Here is a 22,025-nt window from a genome sequence, read left to right as displayed (position 1 = left end):
GTCCCTAATCTGTGTGTTAATTGAACACACTGTGCATTAAATTGCAAATCCTGACAATTAGGCTGAACAAACAGACCAAATGCTCTGGGGAATAGAAGTCTTGGCATATTCATGATACTTTCTACATTAAATATGCTACTAATAATGGCATAAGAATGATATTATGAGGTAAATATGCAATTAAATAGACTTTATTGTGAATCTTTATCCTGATCTTCATATGCTGAACTCAACTGTACTGTAATTGTTAATTTTTTAAAATATGGAACACACATTTATGCAAAAGAATACCAAATAAAAGTAGAATAAAAAAAGAAACGTGTAAGATTTATTACTCAAATAGAGGTGATTTATTTGTGTCCAGCTTATTGCATTTTATCATTAGCACACAATCAGGAAAAGATTAAGAGAAGAATAATCACTGTTGAAACCTTGTGGTTAATATTTCCTGCTCACTGATTGCATAAGGCTAACTTGATCTTGTGAATCATTTCTCACACCAACACTTTAACACTCTGTAAACACCAAACGGTGCCATTAATACATATGAAGAACAGGATCACCTTGAGGATATTTTCAGCTCATAACCAGCACTTCAACGCAATTTATGTGCAAAATTTCAGCATATGAATAACCTTCATCAAGAACACACCACTGAAATTCTTTTTAAAGCCCTAATAAAAAAAAAAATCTGCAACATAAATATGAAAAAAAATTGCTTATAAAAGCCGATCAGGATTGTATTAGAAACTTGACTCTGGGGAGCTTAATGAGCTTAATTGTGAGGATTCCATGTGATCCACCAGATATAAAATAGGGATTAGTTGGTTTCATTCTAAATTAATTCGCCACAAATTGCTCCAGTTTATGGGCTAACACCCCCCCACCCCCACCCCCCCACCCCCACACACACCTCCCTGCCACCTCAGCTGCATCGCTTCCAATATGTGCCATCCGTCGCGGAGAGTTTCCCAGGTCTCCGTCCTCTCAGTCCCATGCAGGAGGGGAGGCAGGGAGGGAGGGAGGGAGGGATGGAGAGGGTGGTCTGCGAGGACAGCCGGGGCTCCAGGACGAAGGGGTTGGAGGTGGGTGGTGGTGGGACGTGGTTCTGATTAACGCGTGACGTGGGCGAATTGCAGCAATTGCCCAAAGTGTACGTGGAAAGGAGAGAGAGCGGCCAGGACGCACTGGATACGGCAGATTTGGGGCGGGAAGGAGGCGAGGGGAGGCAGTTGGTGGGGGGAGACGACAGACAAAAAAGCATCAGCAGCGGGGAGTTGGATGGATGCGAGGGGACGGAGAGCAGGAGGAGAGCGGCTCTAGAAGCGTCAAGGGTCCCGTCAAGAGGTCTGGTGTCTGCACCAAATCAGCTTCAGGGATGTAGTCGAAGCGGTTTGGAGCTCAGCCCATCCGAGCTCATCATCATGAAGAAACACTCCGCACGGGTTGCCCCGCTGTCCGCCTGCAACAGCCCGGTGCTCACCCTCACCAAAGTGGAAGGTAGGGAGAGTTTCCTCGTCCGTTTAGACCGCCTGGCACCCTCCCCGCACACTGGGGCTGCTGGTGGCTCAGCATGAGAGTAAACAGAGACATGCTTGAGCTGAAATGTTCCTCTAAAATCTACTCACGAATCTCGATTTTTATTCTTTTTTGAAAGACCTGGATCAACTTTGGCGAATCCTATACTGCGCGCAAAATGGATCAATCAAGCGCGCAACTTCAGATCTATGATGTAATATTTGTGCACCATCATCCTTTATCCATTTTCTGCGTACAAGTGATGTCTGATGCTGAATTGTGTTTATTGTTTCCTCCCATCATGCCATGTTGCAATGCTGAAAAATAGCCCTCAAAAATCCGAAATGAATCAGGAATTTGTTCAACTATGTCCTTGACGCATCATCGACAATAAGCGACTCACGGTGGCCTGATCGCCACTGTGCTAAATTTACTGGTCCTTAGGGAGGGTCTTAAGTTGTTATTGCAGCAGGGATTCCCCATCTCCACCCTCCACCCATCACTGCTAAAAAAAAAAAAAAAAAAAATGATGCCCGAGCATCGCGCCACCAGAAGCTGGGACACGAACCCCAGCAGCGATGCTCCCAGGTGGATGATCCCCAGTCTGCCTCTTTAAGTGGCTTCATGATGGGTCTCCCCCCTGTCTGGTCTGACAGTCCCTTTGATCTGCAGGAGCACAATTAGGAAACTGGCATTTCCTGCTGGCATCATTAAGGGACAACACCTCTCTGACTCCTTATGTGTGTTTTGATGCTGTGTGCTGCTGCATCATTTCCAAATCATCCAGAACATCGCTCCTGTCCTGATGATGTCTTGAGCGAGTCCTGTCATACCTCCTGCCTGTACAGTAATGCCTCCTCTGATGTTCTGCTCTTCCCCTCACGCTTGTGCAAAGAAGAGATGTTATGCATTTTTTAATCTTCCCCTCAGCTGCTGAATATCTCAGTGTTTGGCAGAGGAACAGAACAGAGCAGAACTGGGTGCAGATTTCACAGCTGAACAGAACAGTATGAACACCTTAATTAACAAATAGCTGTTTTTAAAAGATCAAAATGACACATTTGCACATCTTGCTACGTGGAAACAGTCCTTAGAGGTTATGACGACTTAGAGATGAAGTCATTGTTTGATCAGCTTTGTGTTATAGCTTGCTGGCAGCTGTACTTTGTGCAGTGCAGTAGAGTAGCTTACATGAACCCTGGAGGCAGCTCATCATCTTGTGTGTAATTCTCCAAAAATATCAGTGTGGCTTCTAAAAACAACCTGTTTTCAGGCTATATTCAGTACATATGTGAACTATGAATACAATGGCATGGATACTTGTGGAGCTGTTTACTTGTCGCTCCGTTATGCAGTGGTGTTGGCAGCCAAAACTTGAGATAAATGGCGTGCTGACTAAGACTTGTCAGTGAAGCTTTACTCCCCGTCTATGCTGTTGTCTGGGATTTCACAACAGTGTGGGGTATTACTGTGAAAAATATCTGAAAAGGCTTCATTATTCATAATTTATGAGTCGACCAGCTGCTGGAATATGAATGAGGAACTTCCATGCAGTTTTACATGGACACTGCAGAAATTTGTTTAAACTGTGAGGCATCCAGGATAACCTCGGACTAATGGCCGCCGCTGCTGGATTATCGTAGATTTTAAGCTTATTAGTGTGCATGTCAGCTCAAAACAGAATAACTGAGGCGGTGGGCTGTTAGTTGACACGCTCCTGTGTACAGATTTAAAAGCTGTGCTGTGAGACGACGTGGTGTTAGCTGGTGGCGGTTGGGGTAAGGATTGTTAAGCGTGTTTGTGTGTTTTGGAGCTGGGAGTGATACAGTATTGTGGATTGTTTGAGGGGAGTCGAGGCTGTAAAGTTTATGATGTAAGCGTTCGGCTCCTTGTTTCAGCAGCTGCTTTGAAGGAGGATGGAATCACAGGGGGCCACAGCGGATCAACACACAGCTTTTCAGAGTCTCTGCTGCTTATGTAACAGCAGCTCCGAAACCTCTGTTCTCCCCACTAGCAACCTGCACCCAACTGTCAAAGAGCTGTTTTTTTCACTTTGGGATCTTCGGTGATCTTTCTTTTTTCCTTCTTTTTTGTGTCCAGTTAACATCCACATCGTATTTGTGAGGCAATACACCGAGGAGATGTTGTGGCATATTCAGTTTCATGTAACCAAATCCTGGGGTCTAAATTTGCTGTTTGTTGTCAGATTTTGAACATGAAATTGTAGTTTTCCTACAGTTGGTTCTGTCGCTACATGTTCGCCAACATTTCTTTAGGTGCAGTCATTCTGTGCTTTGAGGAGGTCAGAGTTGTGTGCGAAGGACAGTATTAGTGGTACAGTTGTCATCCTGAGGCAAGTCACAAAACAATCTATCAATGAGGAAACACTCCCCAGAGTCATTCTTCCTTCCTTCAGTGTCGGTCAGTTTTACTTTTTTAACACCACAGGAGGCCATTCCAGGTACATATTGCTGTCTCCTGCAGCCCCGAGTTTGATTCACTGTCTTCATCTGGAACATTTACCGCTTTCCCCCTGTGCTCCTATGACAAATCCACCCGACCATCGGCCCGTGGACGATAATTATTGATTTCCCTTTAAACGTATTTCTGGTGATGGTGTCTTTGGGGAGCATCTGTGTTGTTCCTGTGCTGTCAGGGCTAAGAAGTTCATAAAAGACATAAAAGACTCTTTAATCTCTATAATTTAATTACACACTTTGAAACAGAACAGGCATCTTTTGAGAGTAATTTAGTGTACGTACGTCCCCCAGGAAGCCGGCTATATTTCACCAGCTACTATTCCGGGCACACTGAACCATTCCCAAGGGCTCTGTGCACCTCGGCCATAAGTTACCATATAGCAGTCAGATGATGGTAAATTAAAACCTCACACACACACACACACACACACACACACACACACACACACACACACACACACACACACACACACACACACACACACACACACACACAAGTAGAGCCTTAGGTCAGAATGGACAGATAATTACCTTGTTCATAGTAGTGTTGGAGCTGTGTCAAAGTGCTTCATAGTGCGATGACAAATCTGCATGTTTCTTAAATTAACCTTCTTTTTTTTGTGACTGTATCAGCAGTTTGCTTTGTTCCCTCTGATCCCAGACTGTAAAGATGTTTTTAGAACTGAAGGAAAGCCAAGTATTGAACCAACGGCTTTGTGTGGATGTAACTCTGGTTAATATTCTCTGCTCTTTGTGCATAATGTAGAAGAATCATCTTTATCTTAGTGGAATATGAGCCAAAATCTAATGACATTACAACCTTATTGACTAAATTCAAGACAAAACCTCCCCACTAAAACCTAAATCATCATCAGTGTTAAACATTCAAGCACATTCACAGAGGACATCAGTACAATCTCGCATGTTGTGCTCGTTTGTATGTGTCTTATTTGTATGTAAAAGCACATTCAGGTTCGGTGCAAACAGCAGCAGCGTCAGTGTGGAGATAAGACTGCATCTGCCAAAGTAGAGGTCAAACATACATACGTGTACATATGCTTAACCAGCGGCAGGAGCACTGATGACTTTAATTTTGGAGTTTCCTTTCCTGAGCTCCATTAAAATGTTAGGTCTTGCTTTCATCCTTTGAGCTTAATTGGAGTTGACTTTGAATGTTGTCAGAGGAGTAAAAGTGAGGCGTCTCCTCGCTAAATTCATTTTAAGAGCCAGCGAAACAGGCCTTGATAAGTGTGCAATGAATACACAATGACTGGGCTTTTATTTTATTAAGGCCGGGCTTTTCCCTCACGTTTATTAAATGCAGTGTGTGTGTGTATGTGTGTGTGTGTAGAGAGAGAGAATAGGCTGTCAATTCCATTGTAATGAATCAGATTTCATTGAATTTGGTGATTAATCAACATTTGTGGCTAGACTTCTTTGCTGAATATCACATTTGTATTTATATAAGAAAATGCTTTCTGTGAAAGTGTAGTAGTGTTTCATCTCCAAGCAAAATCCCTTACAAAAAATGTGTAATGTGGAAGCGCTAAGCTTAATCCTAAATTGAAGGAGTTGGGCCAAAAGCTTTTGTCAGGCTGCAGGAAAATGGCTTGTCTTCTCCAAATGTGTAATGCCGCCACTAAATGGTGCAGTCGTTGTGGGAAAAGGATAATAATGACAAATAATTTAACAAGCTAAATTAAAAAATAAATATATGCTTTGTGAATTTGTGCAGCAGCTGTAGTATTTGTGAGCAACTTGGAAAGAGTGTCAGCAAAAATGTGTGTTGTTTGCTTCATTGCATTTAATCTGTAAAAATGACAGAGTCGGCAGTTGTTTCATAAACATACTTTTTCTATTGTTGCCATTAAGAAAAATACATCAGTGATGAAAGTGTGATGGTCAGTTTACAGTAGTGACATAGTGGGATCGTTAAGATGTTTTTTTAAAATAGTGAAGCCATAACTCAGGTTTGTGTAAGTCCCATAGAGCCCCTGTTATCAGTGGTTTTGGGGTGCAGGCAGGGAGTAAAACCACTGTTTGGGCAGACAGAGTGTACACCTTCGGTGGTTGCCTATCCATTACTTCAACAGGGACGCTGTGGCCTGTCTTTTAAATATTGATCTGTTGCGGAAAGTGCTGGGCCTTTAGCCAGTCTGTTAAACTGCAGGTACATCACGATGGTATAAGGGACTGCAAGAGAGAGAGGGAGGGACGCTTCCACACTGGAGGGGGGGCTGTGCTGTTAGGCAGTGTAACAGGGGCCAAAAAATGATGAATGCTATTACTCTGCTGCACGACACACTCGATCACACTCTGCTTGCTTGCACACACTGTTTTGTCGTGTCACTAACCAATGAGGCATCGGAGGGCCGCAGCATTGACCTGTATCATGAGCATCTGTTGAACCAGCTGGGCAGGTCGAGGCGGAGACAAACAACAAGTTTGCTACTCGGTGAGGAAGTCGCTCCGTTGTCCTTTGAGGTTGAAGGAGAAACCGGTTGAGGATGAAGGAGAGTGGGATCAGTAACAGCTGTCCCACCTTTGTCTGCCCTTCTGGGCCTTTTGTCCCCTCGGCCCATGTGGCCCTACCTATCAGCTTTTTTGACGCAGCAGGGTGTGTTTTCCGCCCGTCTCTCTGCTGTGTTATTGAGTGGGACAGCCTTGTCAGATGAGCCTGCTCTGATGTGTTAAAAGGCCTCTGACTGACAGCTTGGTCAGGCCAAGCTGTCACAGAGTATCACAGACTCCCACTGTCTGTCAGACACTGCGATCACAAAGACAATGACTGCTGTCTGTCTGTGTGCTGCCTGTCTATCTGCCTGTCGTTCTGCCATAATAAAACTACCACCCATTTGGATTTAGACATCTCTAATTTATAATTCATAAAGATCCTAGAACTTGCCTTCCGTTTCAAACAAATGTGGACTAACATCTTTTAAAGACTGTCTTACATAACAGAAATGACAAATCAAATTAAGTCATCATGGGATTGAAGGATTTATTTTTATTTAGGTATCGATTCAATGATTGATACTGTGTGACAGCCAGAAACAAGTTCACAGTTTTTTCTTGTTTTACATTTTAAAGGTCAAATTAAAGGGTCAGTTCATAGAAATTACAGAAACACCCAACATATTTGTCACGAATGGCACATAAATCTAGTTGAAAATGGAGATTCTGCTCTCAACCTTGACTCAACCTTTAAGGAAGTGATTTATGGGATAGAAACTGCACGCAGCCGTACAAGGACTGCACACCATAATGTTTGATTATCACAGCATGAGTAAGTTACACTAGTCGATCCATATTCTTCACCGAGCAGATCCAGCAGACAGTAAGACAAGGAGATGCGTTCGTCTGAAGTGTGTATGGGTGATTGATCTGTTTACCCTCTTGAATCACTGAGGCAGAGCGCTGTAGTGCACTCTCACTCCCACGGAGGTGTTGCCAAACAGCCCAACAGACTAAACTCTGTCTTACCTCCATGTCTCCCACTTAGTCGAGGTCCTGGTGAAGCGCTGCAAGGCAGCAGAGAGCAGCGAATGGTGTGGGCGGTGGCCTATTCAGGGAGCAGCAGAGGGACATAGCGGGGCTTTCTGGGCCTGTCACGGCCAGGTTCTGTGAAGTGTGAGAGCAGGCAGTGGAGCAGGGCTCTGCTGGCACGTTTGGGATTTGCAGCTATCAGCAGGAGAGATCTGCACTGCAGAGACTGCAGGGGGAGGGAGGAGAGCACAAGTGGGGAAGAGGCTGGTTTGGAAGCAGGGAAGCGTGGATTGAGATAGAGGAAAAGCTGGAAAACTGGCTAGTTAATGGAAGGATAAATCTCTTCACCCATTGGAGTGCTCTGGCTCTACTGGGAGTGTGGTGTCTATTCAATACCTAATCTATGAAAAGCTCAGTGAACTAAAATCCAAACAAATGAGCCCATGAGAAAAAGGCTGATGTATTGTAGCTTTAGTCTAGTTTGACGCATCCACAGATGTTCACAAAGTATGTGCATTTTTCTACTTAAATGTTAATTAAGCAAGTCCCATCAGAGCTCAAATACTATCCTTTGTGTCAATGGATGCTTCAGCTGTCATAATATGATCTTTTATGAACACCTTCTCTGCTCTGGAGACCACCTTCACCTGTGCATGCATAAATCCAACAGTGTTAGCGTGCCTCAGTCCAACTGCAGGGTCAGGATGAACATTTGAGGAGGCAACAAGGAGAAGCCATACACAGCTGTCAGAGTGGATCAAGAGATGCTCCTACAAACACTTTCGTCCTGTCTCCAGTGATTTCACAGATGCCTGTTAGGCTTCATTTAAGCACATTTGGACACAGAATGGGTTGAATGAATAGAGATATTTTCATGTCGTGTCAAATTAAGCATCGTTGGTAATGCAGTAATCTACAAGTAAAACTAATCTAAATCTGTTCTAGTGTGCAAAACACTGAGATTGATAAAAATGAGTTAAAAATAATACACTATATAAGCTTATAATTGCATTGCAGGCTGTTTCCTGGTGTCACATGTTGACCTTGATAGTTGATGCTTCAATATGATAAGGTGAGAGAACTGATAAGGTTGAGAGCTTTCACTTAATCATTTAGCAGTTTCAGAAGACTCTTCCTTAGTGTTTCTTTCATGGTAATAATCTCTTCAAATGTCATTAGTGGAGGAGCTTTTCTATCTCGCTCAGCCACTCCACTGACCCACCTCCCTCACACTGATGAGTTCAGTTGCGCTCCGTATTGTTCATCACTGTCAGTCGATGCTGGTACCGTATCATTTGTCAACGTCCGTCTAAGTGTAAAAAGAAGGGTGTTGCCATTGTGCTTCAGTTACAAATGAATATACATTAATGTTTCGGGTTTTAATCGCAGCAGCTTTGATTAATATGTTTTACCGGCTGTGTTTTAGATAGAATCTTGCATTTGAGTGTCATGGTAACAGCTTTATTTAAGTGTGGGCTGTGCAATATCACTAATGTTGTCATGACACTTCACTAAGTGTGCAAAGCTGGAAGTGCCTAGCTGGGGCTCCAGAGCCTGTCTGGGGGCTGATTGGCTTGGCCCATCGCTGCATTTGGAAGATTAAACTGTGGTGCAGTATGGAGAAGTGGCCATAGCCACGGGATGTGGGACCAAGGCCCAGGAAGGACAAAAACTGGCCAGCATAAACAAGAGATGACCTTCAGAACAAGACAAAGAGGCTTAGATCTCAGAATAGAGAAACTTAATTCTCACCCTTGTGCCCAAGACTTTGATCGACATCCATGTGTGGCTGCATCTTTTTTCGGTCTTTGCTGATTCATCATTTCATCGCAATAACAGACAATGATCTTGAATCATCTTTCATTGCAGCCAAATTTGCCTGTGGGCTGTCAGAGCTGTCAAGTGCTCCTGCAGCAGCAGGGAACATTGTTCAGGATGCTCAAACAGTGCAGCATAATTTCAGCTTAATTGCATCACTTCTTTTTTGCTTGCAATAGATAAACAGAACACGGATCTCTTGTGTATGCGGTAGGTAGCCTGGGGAAGCCGGGGCATTTGCATTAGAGGCGATAGTCATCAGGGAAGTTAATCTAAGATATGATGAGACCACCTGGCAAGGTCAGAGGCAGCTCTTACAGGAAGAATGAGTCGCCTCATTGGGCATGATGGATGCCCCCTTATACAGCTCTTTCAAGCAAGTCGCTTATATCAGAGGATGGGTGTTCCATTGATTATACAGATCATATTAATATACAGACAGAAAATGTTGCAAGTGGTAGACATATGGCCACAAAATAACATACATAAAAGAAAAGAGTACAGTGTCCTGTTGGTGCCGCACAGTAATATTTTCACAGTATAACTCCACCTTAAGTTAGACTTATTCTTGTCTCTGAAATCTTTTGAAGTGTGATCTGTATTCTAGTCAGCAGCATACAGTGCAGATGAATTGGGAAAAGTCTCCCTGCGGCAAATCATTACCTCTGGAAACACCATCAGGGAGATCCCTTGTTTTTTTCAAACTTTTTCTGGAAAGTAGAAAGCTACAGAAGATGCATGATGCATACTGTGCACCAGGGTTGTTGTTTACAATTTCTTCTTCTTGCCAGTCTGATTATAAAGCCGTGGTCTTGCAGTTTTGTTCTAAGTGCTGAAAGTATAGCTGCAGGGTCTCTTTGGGTCAAAGCTGATGATACTTGGTGATAAAAGGAGGCAGATAATCTGCCTGAATGGAAAGCTGCTGTATGAATAATGTAACTATCATTATCTGCAGAATAAATGTCCACTCAGAGGACTTGGACAATTGGCGAACCATCTTAAATGTTACATTTCAGCTTATTAAATATTGTCCTTTCACACATGATTAGACGGCTCTAACTGAACTGTTTAGAGGAGACAACACTTGATGTATTCTCAAATAAGTATAAAGACTCAAGGGAGCAAAATGACCTTGGCGAGTGAGTCACTTTTGAAGCACAGAGTGGGTGTGAGTGGGACAGAAAATGGCAGGTCCATGCTTTGCTTCAATTCCCGCATTACTGAAGAGGTATGGAGGCTATCATGTTTTGACAGGACGAAGAGAAAAGTTGTTGCTGTGCTTGCCTTTGTGCACTCGGGCAAACTCGGGCTGTAGGTGGAGAGGAGGTCGTCTTGGATTGGATATCAGATCTGCCCTCTTTTGTCCTCTGTTTGGCTGCCGCCTGTCACACTTGATCACCACATTTTTAACTCAGATGTCTGATTGATTACCTTCAAGTTCAATTAAACCACGAAAGCAGCTATTTTTAGCTGGAAAAGCTGACAAGGCACATGTGACCTGAAGTCATTCGGAAACACATTCCTCAGCTGTGACTCAATGCAGAAGATTTTAAATGTACATGTGTAATGCTACTGTGATACTTTCTAAACAGCATTAGAGAAAAGAAGCAAGTATGGTTTGTTTTAGTCTTAAACCTACTTGAATCTAATGGTTTAAAAAAAGTGTGAAAAGTTTCCTTGTGATTTTCTTTGCAGTCAAACTAATACGACTGTGTCCATGTATAGGAGAAGACCGCACCAGAGAGAATGTGGTGGGCACCACAGACGCACAGTCGGCCGTTGCAGGAGGAGCAGAGTCCGGCACCAACAGAAGGAGGCTCCACTGCTGCATCAGAGTAACAACCGTCCAGGTTCGGAAGGCTCTGTGGGGAGTCGCCATGGTGATGTGCGTGTGCTCGTCCTGGGCAGGCTCCACCCAGCTGGCCAAGCTCACCTTCAAGCAGTTCGACGCACCCTTCACCCTCACCTGGTTCGCCACCAGCTGGAACTGCCTCTTCTTCCCCCTCTACTACATTGGCCACTTGTGCAAAAGTCCGGAGAGGCAAACGCCCAGGCAGAGATTCAGGTGAGGAGACTATCACTGCGTCAGGACAACACAAGCAGAGCAAGCAAACTTTACTCACGTAGGCACCTGTCAAAACAAAAGTTACAAAGGGATTTACAGGATGAAAAATGAGAACGGAAAGAAGAGCAAAGAAGTAAGATAAACAAGCCATAGAAAACAAATGGGTTTTGATATGGCTTGTGGGAGGCGGTTCCAGAGTCAGGGATCAATAATAGCATTATTATGAGGAGAATGATGTGGATTTCACAGTGTAGGGATCTACTAAACAGTGCTCACTGCCACCATAAGACACTGTTGAAAGTAAACAATTAATTGGCTACACTTTTGGTTCATTTTAATGCTAAATGCTAAAGATAAAATTGAAGTCTGAGGGATATATATATATATATATATATATATATATATATATATATCCCTCAGACTTCAATTTTATCTTTTCTTTTTTCCTTTTTCTCTGAGGTCAATCAGGGTCACAAATATAGAATAAGTTAAGACAAGTTTGAATAAGCAAAAATAGCCTTCTACTGAAGAAGTCAGTTTTATTGCAAAGCAAAATTAAACATCAAAGATATATGATCTTTTGCATTGCCCCACTATGCCTATGGGGATATTTAATGTTAAATTCTTTATCACATTTTCAAATGATGTGCCAATTTCATTCTCTGTCTATATTCTCTCTCTCTCTCTCTCGCTCTCTCTCTCCATATATATATATATATATATATATATATATATATATATATATATATATATATATATATATATATATTTAATGTGCTTCGCCAGCTGCTTACAGTATGATGACATGCAGCAGTTGATAATCTCACTAAGTGAGCTAAGGTTGTGTGTTTGCTGGTTAGTTATGCACAATAACTTTCTGTTCATTTTATTTCCAAAACAGCCTGACACTTAATTAATTTGGAATGTCAGGTTTAGATGCCATTTTTAGGCCTGCTGCTACAGAGAATGTAATCCTAAGGAGTTAATTTCATAAGTAAAACAGCCCATTAATCATGGTCTTAAGACAAAAGTCTCTCTGCTGCCTGCTGTGCAACTTTAAAACAAACAGACAAAGAAGGTGGTGGGGTAGAAGGTGTTCTGTGTGTGTAAGCAGGAGGATTGTCTCTGTATTTGTGATCATTGCACCTCTCTGATGTAAGACGTTTTTTTGAAGATGAGGATCTGGGGCTCCCATTCCTGGACTGATGTTCTCTGAATATCAAACACCCTCTTTCCAATGTGTTTGTTCAGATTGCACCTGCTGGTGACAAATGCATAAGAAGATAAACCAAGAGAGGACATTTGTAATAGTTGACCTACCTCTTTGTATGAAGCGGTGGCCAAATTATAGAGGCAATGACTTGACATTGGTAATCGCTGGTTTCTGTCCTCACAGGTATGAGTGGAAAGGATGCAGATGCTCTTCATTACTGTGTATCTGCCTGTCACCTTTCCTGCTGTACTGATTTCATATTTACATGACAGATTATGGATAGAATTATAAATTAACTGATTAATTAAGTCTGTATTTTAGCCTCAGTGCTTGTAGTTGAAAAAGATTTAGCTATTCTTGGCTATTGAAAAAAACCTTTAAAAGTCCCTTGAATAGTTGAAAATATTGTTGTCAAGGTGGAAGGAAGGCTGGATTGTCTTGGTTCTTGAAATGTTCGCATAAAAATAGAGTCATTCAGTATGATCTGATCTTTTTTCTTAAAAACTTTGCCTATGTTTTTTGTTGTTTTTTTTAGCTGAATTCTGAATAAAACAAAAAAAAAAGTTCAGGCAGCAGAGACCGATTTGCTAATATTGAATTCTTTTGAAATGCAGTGCTTAACAGTTGCTTTCACGAGCTGCTAGATGGTTTTAAATCTTCTTCTGTAACATTTTCCCCGGTGGAGTTGTAGAGCTTCGAAATCTTTCTAATGTCACTGCAGATTACGGGTCTCATAAGCACAGCAACAAAGCAGAAGTAAAGAAACATGCTGCTGCTCGTTTGGATTTGAAGGTGGTGTATTCACTGTCACTGGTAATGAAATCATGATAAACTTTAACGTGGCTGTCACAGAATTATTGTTGTGTTTATAGAGCGGCTTTGAGCGGAGTGTTTTTTTTTTAGTGCAGACTCAGCTCTGTGGAGCTGATTCATAGCAGCGCTGCTCCTCAGTATCCAGCAAGACTCTGGCAAAATGTGCTACCTGCCATTCCTCCGTTCCTGCTGCTTCATCACTTTCACAGGGCCATGCTCTCAGAGTAAACGGTATAACTCAGGAGTACTGTAAACGGTGGCAGTCAAAAATGCGTGATTGTTATATTTTGACTCGTGGGGGGAAGGGCGGAGTCATGTAGTTTAGGGGTAAAATTAATCATTCTTGGCCTCACAGCACAGCAACGTGATGTCTTAACAGAACATAAAGTCATGGTTTGGTTCCTCTCTTACCTTACAGAGGGTGTTGTACACTGACTCAGGCTAAGAGTTTTTGGACTGTCTGCTTCAATCAATAGCATTCTCATTCTTCTCAGGGATCAAGTCCAGACTTATTCTTCTCAGGGATCACCTCCAGACTTATTCTTCTCAGGGATCACGTCCAGACATAACCCAGAATTTAGCTAAGATGTCCACTGAAAAACATCCAGAGTATATGACTAAGCTTCACTCTTGGCCAAGAATGATGCGCTTAAAGCTGAATCACTGCTTCTGGAAAACATAATGTTGTCAACTGACTGTTAATCATCTATTGCCAGATTTAGTTTTGCTTCCAAAGTGTGTCCATTAAGTCTGAGCTGACTAGATTTCCTTATACTGAGTCATCACCTCAGATGTTCAACGTGTGCATAAGCAGGAGAAAGTTGTTTGTGTCCCTAATGTACCTCCATCGTTACACCCATAGGGAAATTCATACCCACAATCTGAATCCCAGGGTCTTGAAAAGTAATGTTGAGGAGGGAGGAAGATGAAAGGATTTTATATCAGTACATTTAATAAACCTCTGCCGCTTCTAAACTGCTTTTTTTCTTCACCGATATATATCATGCCCTGTTGGTGCAGCAGAAATTATCACACCTCTTGGCCAAGCTGAGAATATGTGTTCGATACAATTATCTGCAACACATTTTCTCTGATACAGTGTCCAATACAATCGAAGAGCACTCCAACTGCTTAGATATTACCCAAATTTCTACCTGCTGTGCATACAATAAAACAGAAATTGACAAACATAAATCAAAGAAATCCCCTGACAATGAAATAATTTTGTTTCATCAATGGAGACAGCTGATTATTTAACTTGCTGTTCTTACAGATGATCTGATTGTATTTGTAAATATTTACTAATTTCTCCAGTAGTGTAGATTTGGTCCCACATGTGCTATGATGTGGGACAAACATCATTTAAATGTAACTGCTGGAGTGGGAATTACTGAAGCCACTCATCACAGATTAGCGCCTCCGCTATCACTGTTTATGTTTGTGTTGACTAAAGTCCCAGACCGCAATAATGTCTGCTAGGTTTTAAATTATACCACATTTCACAACGCCATGCTCTGCTTTATGTTTTTGCACAGGGAGTGCTGTCGGTTTTTTGGGGACGACGGGCTGACACCCAAGGTGTTCTTCACCAAGGTGGCTCCCTTTGGCCTGCTGTGGATCCTCACCAACTACCTGTACCTGCAGGCCCTCAGGAAGATCAACACAACAGACGTGTCAGCACTGTTCTGTTGTAACAAGGCCTTCGTCTTCCTGCTGTCTTGGATTGTACTCAGAGACCGCTTCATGGGGGTCAGGGTGAGTTCATCTGCATGGTTTCTGCTTGCAAGAGAAAGCATTATTGCTGTGCTGTCAGATAAGAGTCAAGCTCAAACGCAGGCCGCAGAAGGAAACTTCGAGAGCAAAACAATGATTTTTATTATTTCTGTCCTCTAGGCTTGTAACTTTTATCTGTAAATAAGAGATAATGACTAACAAGCAAAGCAATTACCATGATGGTATTGGTATAATGATAATATACAATAATATTTAAAACTCCCATTAACAGTTTTTTGCAACACTTAACTCAATGTGCTGCAATGTTCAGCTTGTATACCTTTAACTATTATCAGTGTAAATTTAAATTTGTTTCTGGACTGTACTGTATTAGGAGATAATATCTTTTGATTGAATGTTTGCATGCCCTTTGGTGCAGTTTCTGGCCAAGTTTAATTACAGTTACAGCATAACCAGTATTCGGGAAAGAAAAGTTGTCACAGTTATCTGATTTATGAGTACTTTCACCAAATAGTCATGTCTTTTCTTCCCAGATTGAATCAGTTTGATCATGTTCACAGCCCTGAAGCAGCAAAAGTATTCTGTTTTTCACAAGACATGAAGTAAGATTAGAGAAAAGTGAGGAAAATATAGAATTTTGTGTAGTAGAACTATATTCTTTCTTCTTTTTTTCTGTCCTGTGAGCCATCTCCTGGATCCTTTAGATGCTGTCACTCCATGCAGGGATCCTGACAATGAAAATTGTTTGTTGAGCTAAAGATAAGCCAATATGATCTTATCGTACTGACTCACTGACAAAAATCCAGTGATATTGCAGAGGCTTTCTAATGGATAAATGAGATAAAAGCATAGCCTTCCATTGCCATTAGGATTCTAATTGTCCCTCTCATTGGTTTTCTGTTGGACAGAAATAAAGCTACTATATTCCGTCTAAGCTCTTACAGTCAAGTATTTGTCCTGGAGTGATTATGTATGAGCTCAGTTGCGTAGGAGTTCACTTACGTTGACAAAAAAAAAGTATATAACCTCTAAAGGGATGCAAATAATTTATGATGGGTTACTCAGACTGAATTTACAGCTAAACATTCAACACAGCACGGCTGAGTAGAGAGCAGGTTATCTGTGTGACAGCATGATTACCCACCAATGATCAGAGTGTCATTCAGATGTAGGTCCTGGTTTGTGTGTGTGTGTGTGTATGTGTGTGTGTGTGTGTGTATGTGTGTGTGTGTGGATGAGAGTGTGTTTCTCTGCATTTTTTTGTCCAGATGAGGAGAGAGAAGCAGCAGGGTTTACCTTTATGAATTGAGGCATCTCCTACTCTCCTCCCACTGGACATATCAGCTGCTTTCATATCTGCAACTGTCCTGTACTCTGCAGAATGGATTTCCCCCTCTTTTCTCCCACACACTTACAACCACCCTGTCTCTCCCTTGTGCATGCCCCTACTCCCCACCCCATTATTTCTGATGAAAAGCCTCAGTAGGAGACAAATACTGTAATAACCTTGCTTCTCTCTCTTGTTCACCCTCCCTCTCTCTCTCTCCCTCTCTCTCTCTCTCTCTCTCTCTCTCTTTTGCTTGGTGGTGGGGATTGCAGTGTTTGGATGTCTGCAGCAATGCAGGGGATCTTGGATGAGTTTGTCATGAAAGTGAAGGAGGAGAGGGAGAGAGAGAGGTCCTGAATCATGCTTGTTGAACTGGGATGTGGGTTGTTTTAGGGATATTATGTGCATAAAGAGATGACTGTTTTATTGGCAGCAGCAAAATCTGAATCAGTTCATAACCTAAAATAAAATAAACTGAAGAGCCTTTGGGTTGGTGTGTGACTTGTGTTTGGATTTATGAGTGGAAAATGCAGCATAGTCTAAGTTTACATGCCGCCGTACTGGTGTTGTAAGCTTCCCAATGCACAGGGGCGTCTAAAACACACTGCACAGGATTAGGTGAGGTCACGATCTTTTCTGCCACCATTGTGCTGAAACATCTCGCATTGTCGCCGACCCTGTAAGCGAATAGGCGCCTGCTGAAATGAAAGGTGTAGCTGTGACTGACAGGCAGCCCGCAGTGCAGAAAGAGCCATTTCACCAAAGGTGCCCAAGGGCTTTGGCCAAGCAAAAACACACGGCTCATTTATCTTCCTGACACCTCCTTAATGCGGAGCTAATCCACTCAGCTGGACTGCGCCGTGTCCCCGTCGTAGTCAAACAACCTTCCATGTGCAGTTACAGTATGAAAACATGCACTCAACCACAGACTTAAATTGCAGCAAATAAGAAACTTGGTTTTGGTGCAATAAGGCCGACTGAGAGGGGGATGAAACCAAAGGTGGTGCTGTCCTGAAGCTGTGACAAAGGCAGGGAGTGGGGGTGGGTGTAATAAGTTGGAGATGCTGGATTGAGAGGGTGGGGGTTTGGTTTGTAAACATGATGGCAGCATAATGGAAATCAATGTGAGACAATCAAGCCAACACTGTAGAAGCCGCCTGTCCTGCACCGGAAGACCTCGCGCTGTGAATCTGAGAGCAGAATTCCTCTGAAGTGCGCCCGTGTTTGCCTGCATGTGAGAAAATGTAAATACCAAATGAGCTGCCTGCCGACTATAAAATAAAACTCACACAGTAATTATACCATCACAAGCTGAGTTCTGTGAGGCTTGTGATTTCAGCGAGTGGAGACCATGTGTGCCTGCTGAGTCCCCACACAGCGGTAAAGGATCAGGCGTCTTCATCACCAAACTGTGAGCAGCGTGTCCCCTCACTGATCTTCTGTCTCTCTTTACAGATAGTTGCTGCTATCTTGGCCATAGCAGGCATCGTAATGATGACTTATGCGGACGGATTTCACAGCCACTCGGTCATCGGCATCGCTTTGGTCGTGGCCTCTGCTTCGATGTCAGCGCTTTACAAGGTACTTGCTTTTTAGAGCGTTGTTGCGAGGTTTCTACGCTTCCCTTGTAGTGATGCTTTATTTGCAGTGGAACAAAGCAATCAAAAATAGCTAAACATATGTATGAATAGTCTTACATAAGAAATCCTGGACTAGCTCCCTTCTAGTTATGTAACCAGGTGGCAGACGTCAGGAGGAGATTATGAAATGTGAGACTCAGCTGACAGAAGTGTGTGATGTGTGTGGGCCTGGTTGCTCGCCTCAGGTAGCGATACCCGGAAACAGGAGGACAGATATCTATATTTTGACGGGGTCTGATCTGCTCTGCCCCCTGTCTGTGCTTCCTAATGTGATAAACAGACAGCAGCAGCCCAGAGCCAGAGACGTGGCAGGTGCTTGGCACGTGAACCCTCTGTAATATACCACAGTTCCTTAAGGGGCCAGATTTTGTGCATTCATCATTTTCCTCCTTGTTTATCCTCAGGTGCTCTTTAAGATGGTCCTGGGCAGTGCCAAATTTGGAGAGGCTGCTCTCTTCCTGAGCATCGTTGGAAGCGCCAACTTTGTTTTCATCAGCTTCGTGCCGGTCATCCTGTATTTTACACGTGTGGAGTACATTGGCTCACTTGAAGACATCCCCTGGGCCTACCTCTGTGGGGTCGCAGCCCTGCTTTTTGGTAAATGAAATGGACATAGCAAGCAATACTGTGCAAGTTTTGTGGTTTGACAGCGTCCTTATGTGGTCTGCTGTTGCTCTGATTCCGCTTTTTCTCCCACAGCTTTCAACATCCTGGTGAACTTTGGCATTGCGATAACATACCCAACATTAATTTCCCTTGGCATTGTCCTAAGTGTTCCTGTAAATGCCAGTAAGTGTCTTGGCTTTCCTCCCAGTCCTAGCTTCTTAGATGTGGTCACCATTTAATATTTGATTGAAACTGCCCCAAAAGCTATCATCTATATTTAATAAAGGATAAAATGCTATTTTCAATGCCAATGTATAGCTTTTCATTTTATTTGACAGACACAAACCCATCATTTATGATTTACAAACCACTTTAAAAACTGATTATTTACATTCATGAAGTTCTTGTCTTTTAGTAATAATATTTTCAAATATCTTTTATATGTTCATATTAATATATGCTTGTAATTTGACAGTGGTGGACCTCTACACGTGTGAAATCCACTTCAACACGGTGCGCCTCATCGCGGTGTTCATCATTTGCCTGGGTTTCCTCATGCTGCTGTTACCAGAGGACTGGGATCAGTGTATCATCCAGCTCAGCACGAAGCTGCGCAAACGCGATGAGCCTGCAGAGGGCAGCGGAGAGGCAGGCGCCACCACAGGGCTCAACTGGAGAGGGAGAGGCAGGACCTCCATGTCAACATTTGCACATTGACTCCATGATATATCACCATACAGAGACACACAGAGGGAGACACTTTAACACATTTGATCTGCCTGGTTCCCTGCCTTCTGTCTCGCGAAGCTTTCTGGGTGAAGCAAAAAAAAAAAAAAAAAAAAAGAGAGGAACAAAACAAAGACTTTTGGACTGCCCTTTGATCAATAACATTTCGACCAAGCAGAGAAGATCCAGGAGGCACAGAATGTGCGTCATTCATTCGCCGTCCACTCCACTCTGAAGCTATCTAAGGTGGTGCATGGACTCATACTGCGATCCTTTTTACCCCCAAAATGATCAGGTGTAACTGATTGCGTATTAATTTTTGCTGTACCTCTTAATCATTCCATTGATTCATGACATCCTTGCACCTGGGAAGACTTGCCAACTTCCCTGATATTTTTCAATTACGAGAAAGAAACAAAACAAAGAACAGACCTTTTTCAAGGCAGGCCTAACACCTTGTGGACCAGCTGGCTTTAACATACACATCCACACACCTTTAAGATCCAAAGAAGAATGCCTAAAATGCTGAATGCCTGAAAACAAAAGGGAAGGCCCACAGCGGCATCCCTCAGGTGTAAACTTAATGATAAATACCTGCCTTCTGTGCACTGTACATAGCTATGTTTCACACCTTTGATGTCCCGGAGCTGTGGACCTGATGGGCTCATCTGGTGTGAAGGGGGCCTGTCTGGACGTCTGAGGATCAATCTGAGCTGGAGAAGCTTTCACAATGCCTCTCTCTGTTCATCCTGAGAGAGGAGGTCAGGTTCTTTTTAACCACACTGATTGGCTCCCTGTGGTTATGCGCATTCCTGGGGCTAAACTCCCACTCCGTCAATGCTCACCCAATGCTCGGGCCCACAGTTTAGTCACGAAATATCTATTCCGGTATCTCTATCGCATTGGATTAAAATGCATGTGGTTTGTTTGTCCATAAAGCCCTTGTCTCATCAAGACACTAACAGAAAACAGCATTAACATTTTATTAACCAGGCTATAGAGGTAATACACGTATTTATGCATTAAATTGGAATAATCCAAAAATCTCTTGATTAATGCTTCAGGTATTCCAATCTTTGGATGGGCCCGGAGCTCTAATAGCTTCTAATAAGATGGACAGGCTTAAAAGAACTCTGGAACTACCCCTTTAATTCTTTTAAACCATAGCTATCACTGAGCCCCCCTTTGAATTCCTACCACATCTCAAGATTCATATGCACCCGAACCAATCCGTGGAAATCCAATTTTATTTCTGGTGAAAAAAAAAAAAACCCAGACACCTTGATAGAAAACTGTCTCACTGTGGCTTGAGGAAAAGTGCGTCGGCACATGAGAATGGCTCGCATTTCTCCAGGTCTTCTCTTTATCAAAAAAAGAAAAAAAAGTCCTACTGTACCTGTTTTCATTTGTCACATTTCTGAGGCAAGTTGACAACCAAGACGAACCCGAGAGCGACTGAGGCACACGCCTGGTGAAGCGACGGTGTAAACTCTGCCTTGTTGTGAATGTATGAACATCACTCAGCCACACACGCTCAATACATGCTATCTGTTTTTTACAGTGCCACCACAGACTGCTGCAGAGAGACTCTTTAATACTACCCTTCTTGTACTCATATGAATGAGTTGCATTTTGGTTTTTGGAACAAACTCTGGATGCATCGCACAGGACTTTTTAAAGATTTTTTGCATTTTGGTTGCTGACTAACCTCGCAGGGACAGTGGTTGATGTCTACAGAACGAGCATGCACATACTGTATGAGCAGACAGCTGAAAAAGTCCACTTCACTGCCTTTTCTTTGTTTTGCAATAGAGTACATTAGCACTGTTTCCCATTGTCATTCTCTATGACAATAAATAATAATATTGTATTCCTCTGGAATTATTGCTAGACATAAATGTAAACCTTTGTAAGGAATGATGATTTTTACACTGAGATGCAACATATGATTATCACATTTGAGGAAGAAATATTTAGTGTGAATAAAAGATGGGTTTATTAGATCTACTGTTGGGTGTCTTCAAGTGTAATCACATGTACTATATAAAAAAAAGATTTCTTTTCAATACATTTCCTTGTCCAGGTTTGTTCTTCCATACCGTTCTTGGTCTTAGTCCATTAATCAATTAGTTGAGCAATAGAAAATCAATTTGCACTTCATCAGTGAGTCATTGAATTTATATTTGAAGGAAATTATGTTGTTTGCTGGTTAAAGTTTCTTCTTTGTGAAGATATGCATCCCGACTTTGTTGTATGAGGTCGTAAATTAAATGTTTGGGAGTTCTGGAGAGCTGCTTGGACAACAGAAGACATAATTGCGTCAGGTTCAGCTCTGGTAAATTGTGATGATATAACCAAATGATTAATCATTTGGTTATGTCATCACAATTACACTTTGGAGATCAGCTGCACTTGTGTGACCCTAATCATTGTTACAAATCAATCTGATGTGAAATGAGCCACTTATGTAATCCCAAATGACTGTGTCAAGCAAAAAAATACAAAAACTAAATACTACATCGAGGAAGTCTTGCTGGATACTATATGGGAAGACAACCATGATAAAAACAATACACTTCATCTTCAGATTCAGTTACAT

At 42.4% G+C, this 22,025-nt stretch overlaps 1 protein-coding gene across 4 annotated transcripts in view; it reads left to right on the top strand.

The window, feature by feature from the left end:
• Nucleotides 1–21,496, top strand: part of slc35f3b (solute carrier family 35 member F3b) — a 54,733-nt gene extending 33,237 nt beyond the window's left edge. For 3 of the 4 annotated variants that reach the window (XM_023261794.3, XM_023261795.3, XM_023261796.3), the window contains 6 exons: nucleotides 11,028–11,367; nucleotides 14,929–15,148; nucleotides 17,910–18,035; nucleotides 18,499–18,691; nucleotides 18,794–18,883; nucleotides 19,176–21,496. In XM_023261794.3, the coding sequence (XP_023117562.2) occupies nucleotides 11,028–11,367; nucleotides 14,929–15,148; nucleotides 17,910–18,035; nucleotides 18,499–18,691; nucleotides 18,794–18,883; nucleotides 19,176–19,417 (1,211 nt within the window). In that variant the 3' untranslated portion in view covers nucleotides 19,418–21,496. Of the gene's footprint in view, nucleotides 1–1,111; nucleotides 1,501–11,027; nucleotides 11,368–14,928; nucleotides 15,149–17,909; nucleotides 18,036–18,498; nucleotides 18,692–18,793; nucleotides 18,884–19,175 lie in introns of those variants that run through there. The other variant, XM_023261797.3, reaches the window with a different exon arrangement.
• Nucleotides 21,497–22,025: the final 529 nt, after the last annotated feature.

This window comes from Amphiprion ocellaris, chromosome 16 (genome assembly GCF_022539595.1).
Source record: "Amphiprion ocellaris isolate individual 3 ecotype Okinawa chromosome 16, ASM2253959v1, whole genome shotgun sequence".
Lineage (NCBI taxonomy): Eukaryota > Metazoa > Chordata > Actinopteri > Pomacentridae > Amphiprion > Amphiprion ocellaris.
The sequence above is the reverse complement of the archived record's forward strand: the minus strand, read 5'-3'. Positions and strand labels throughout refer to the sequence as shown.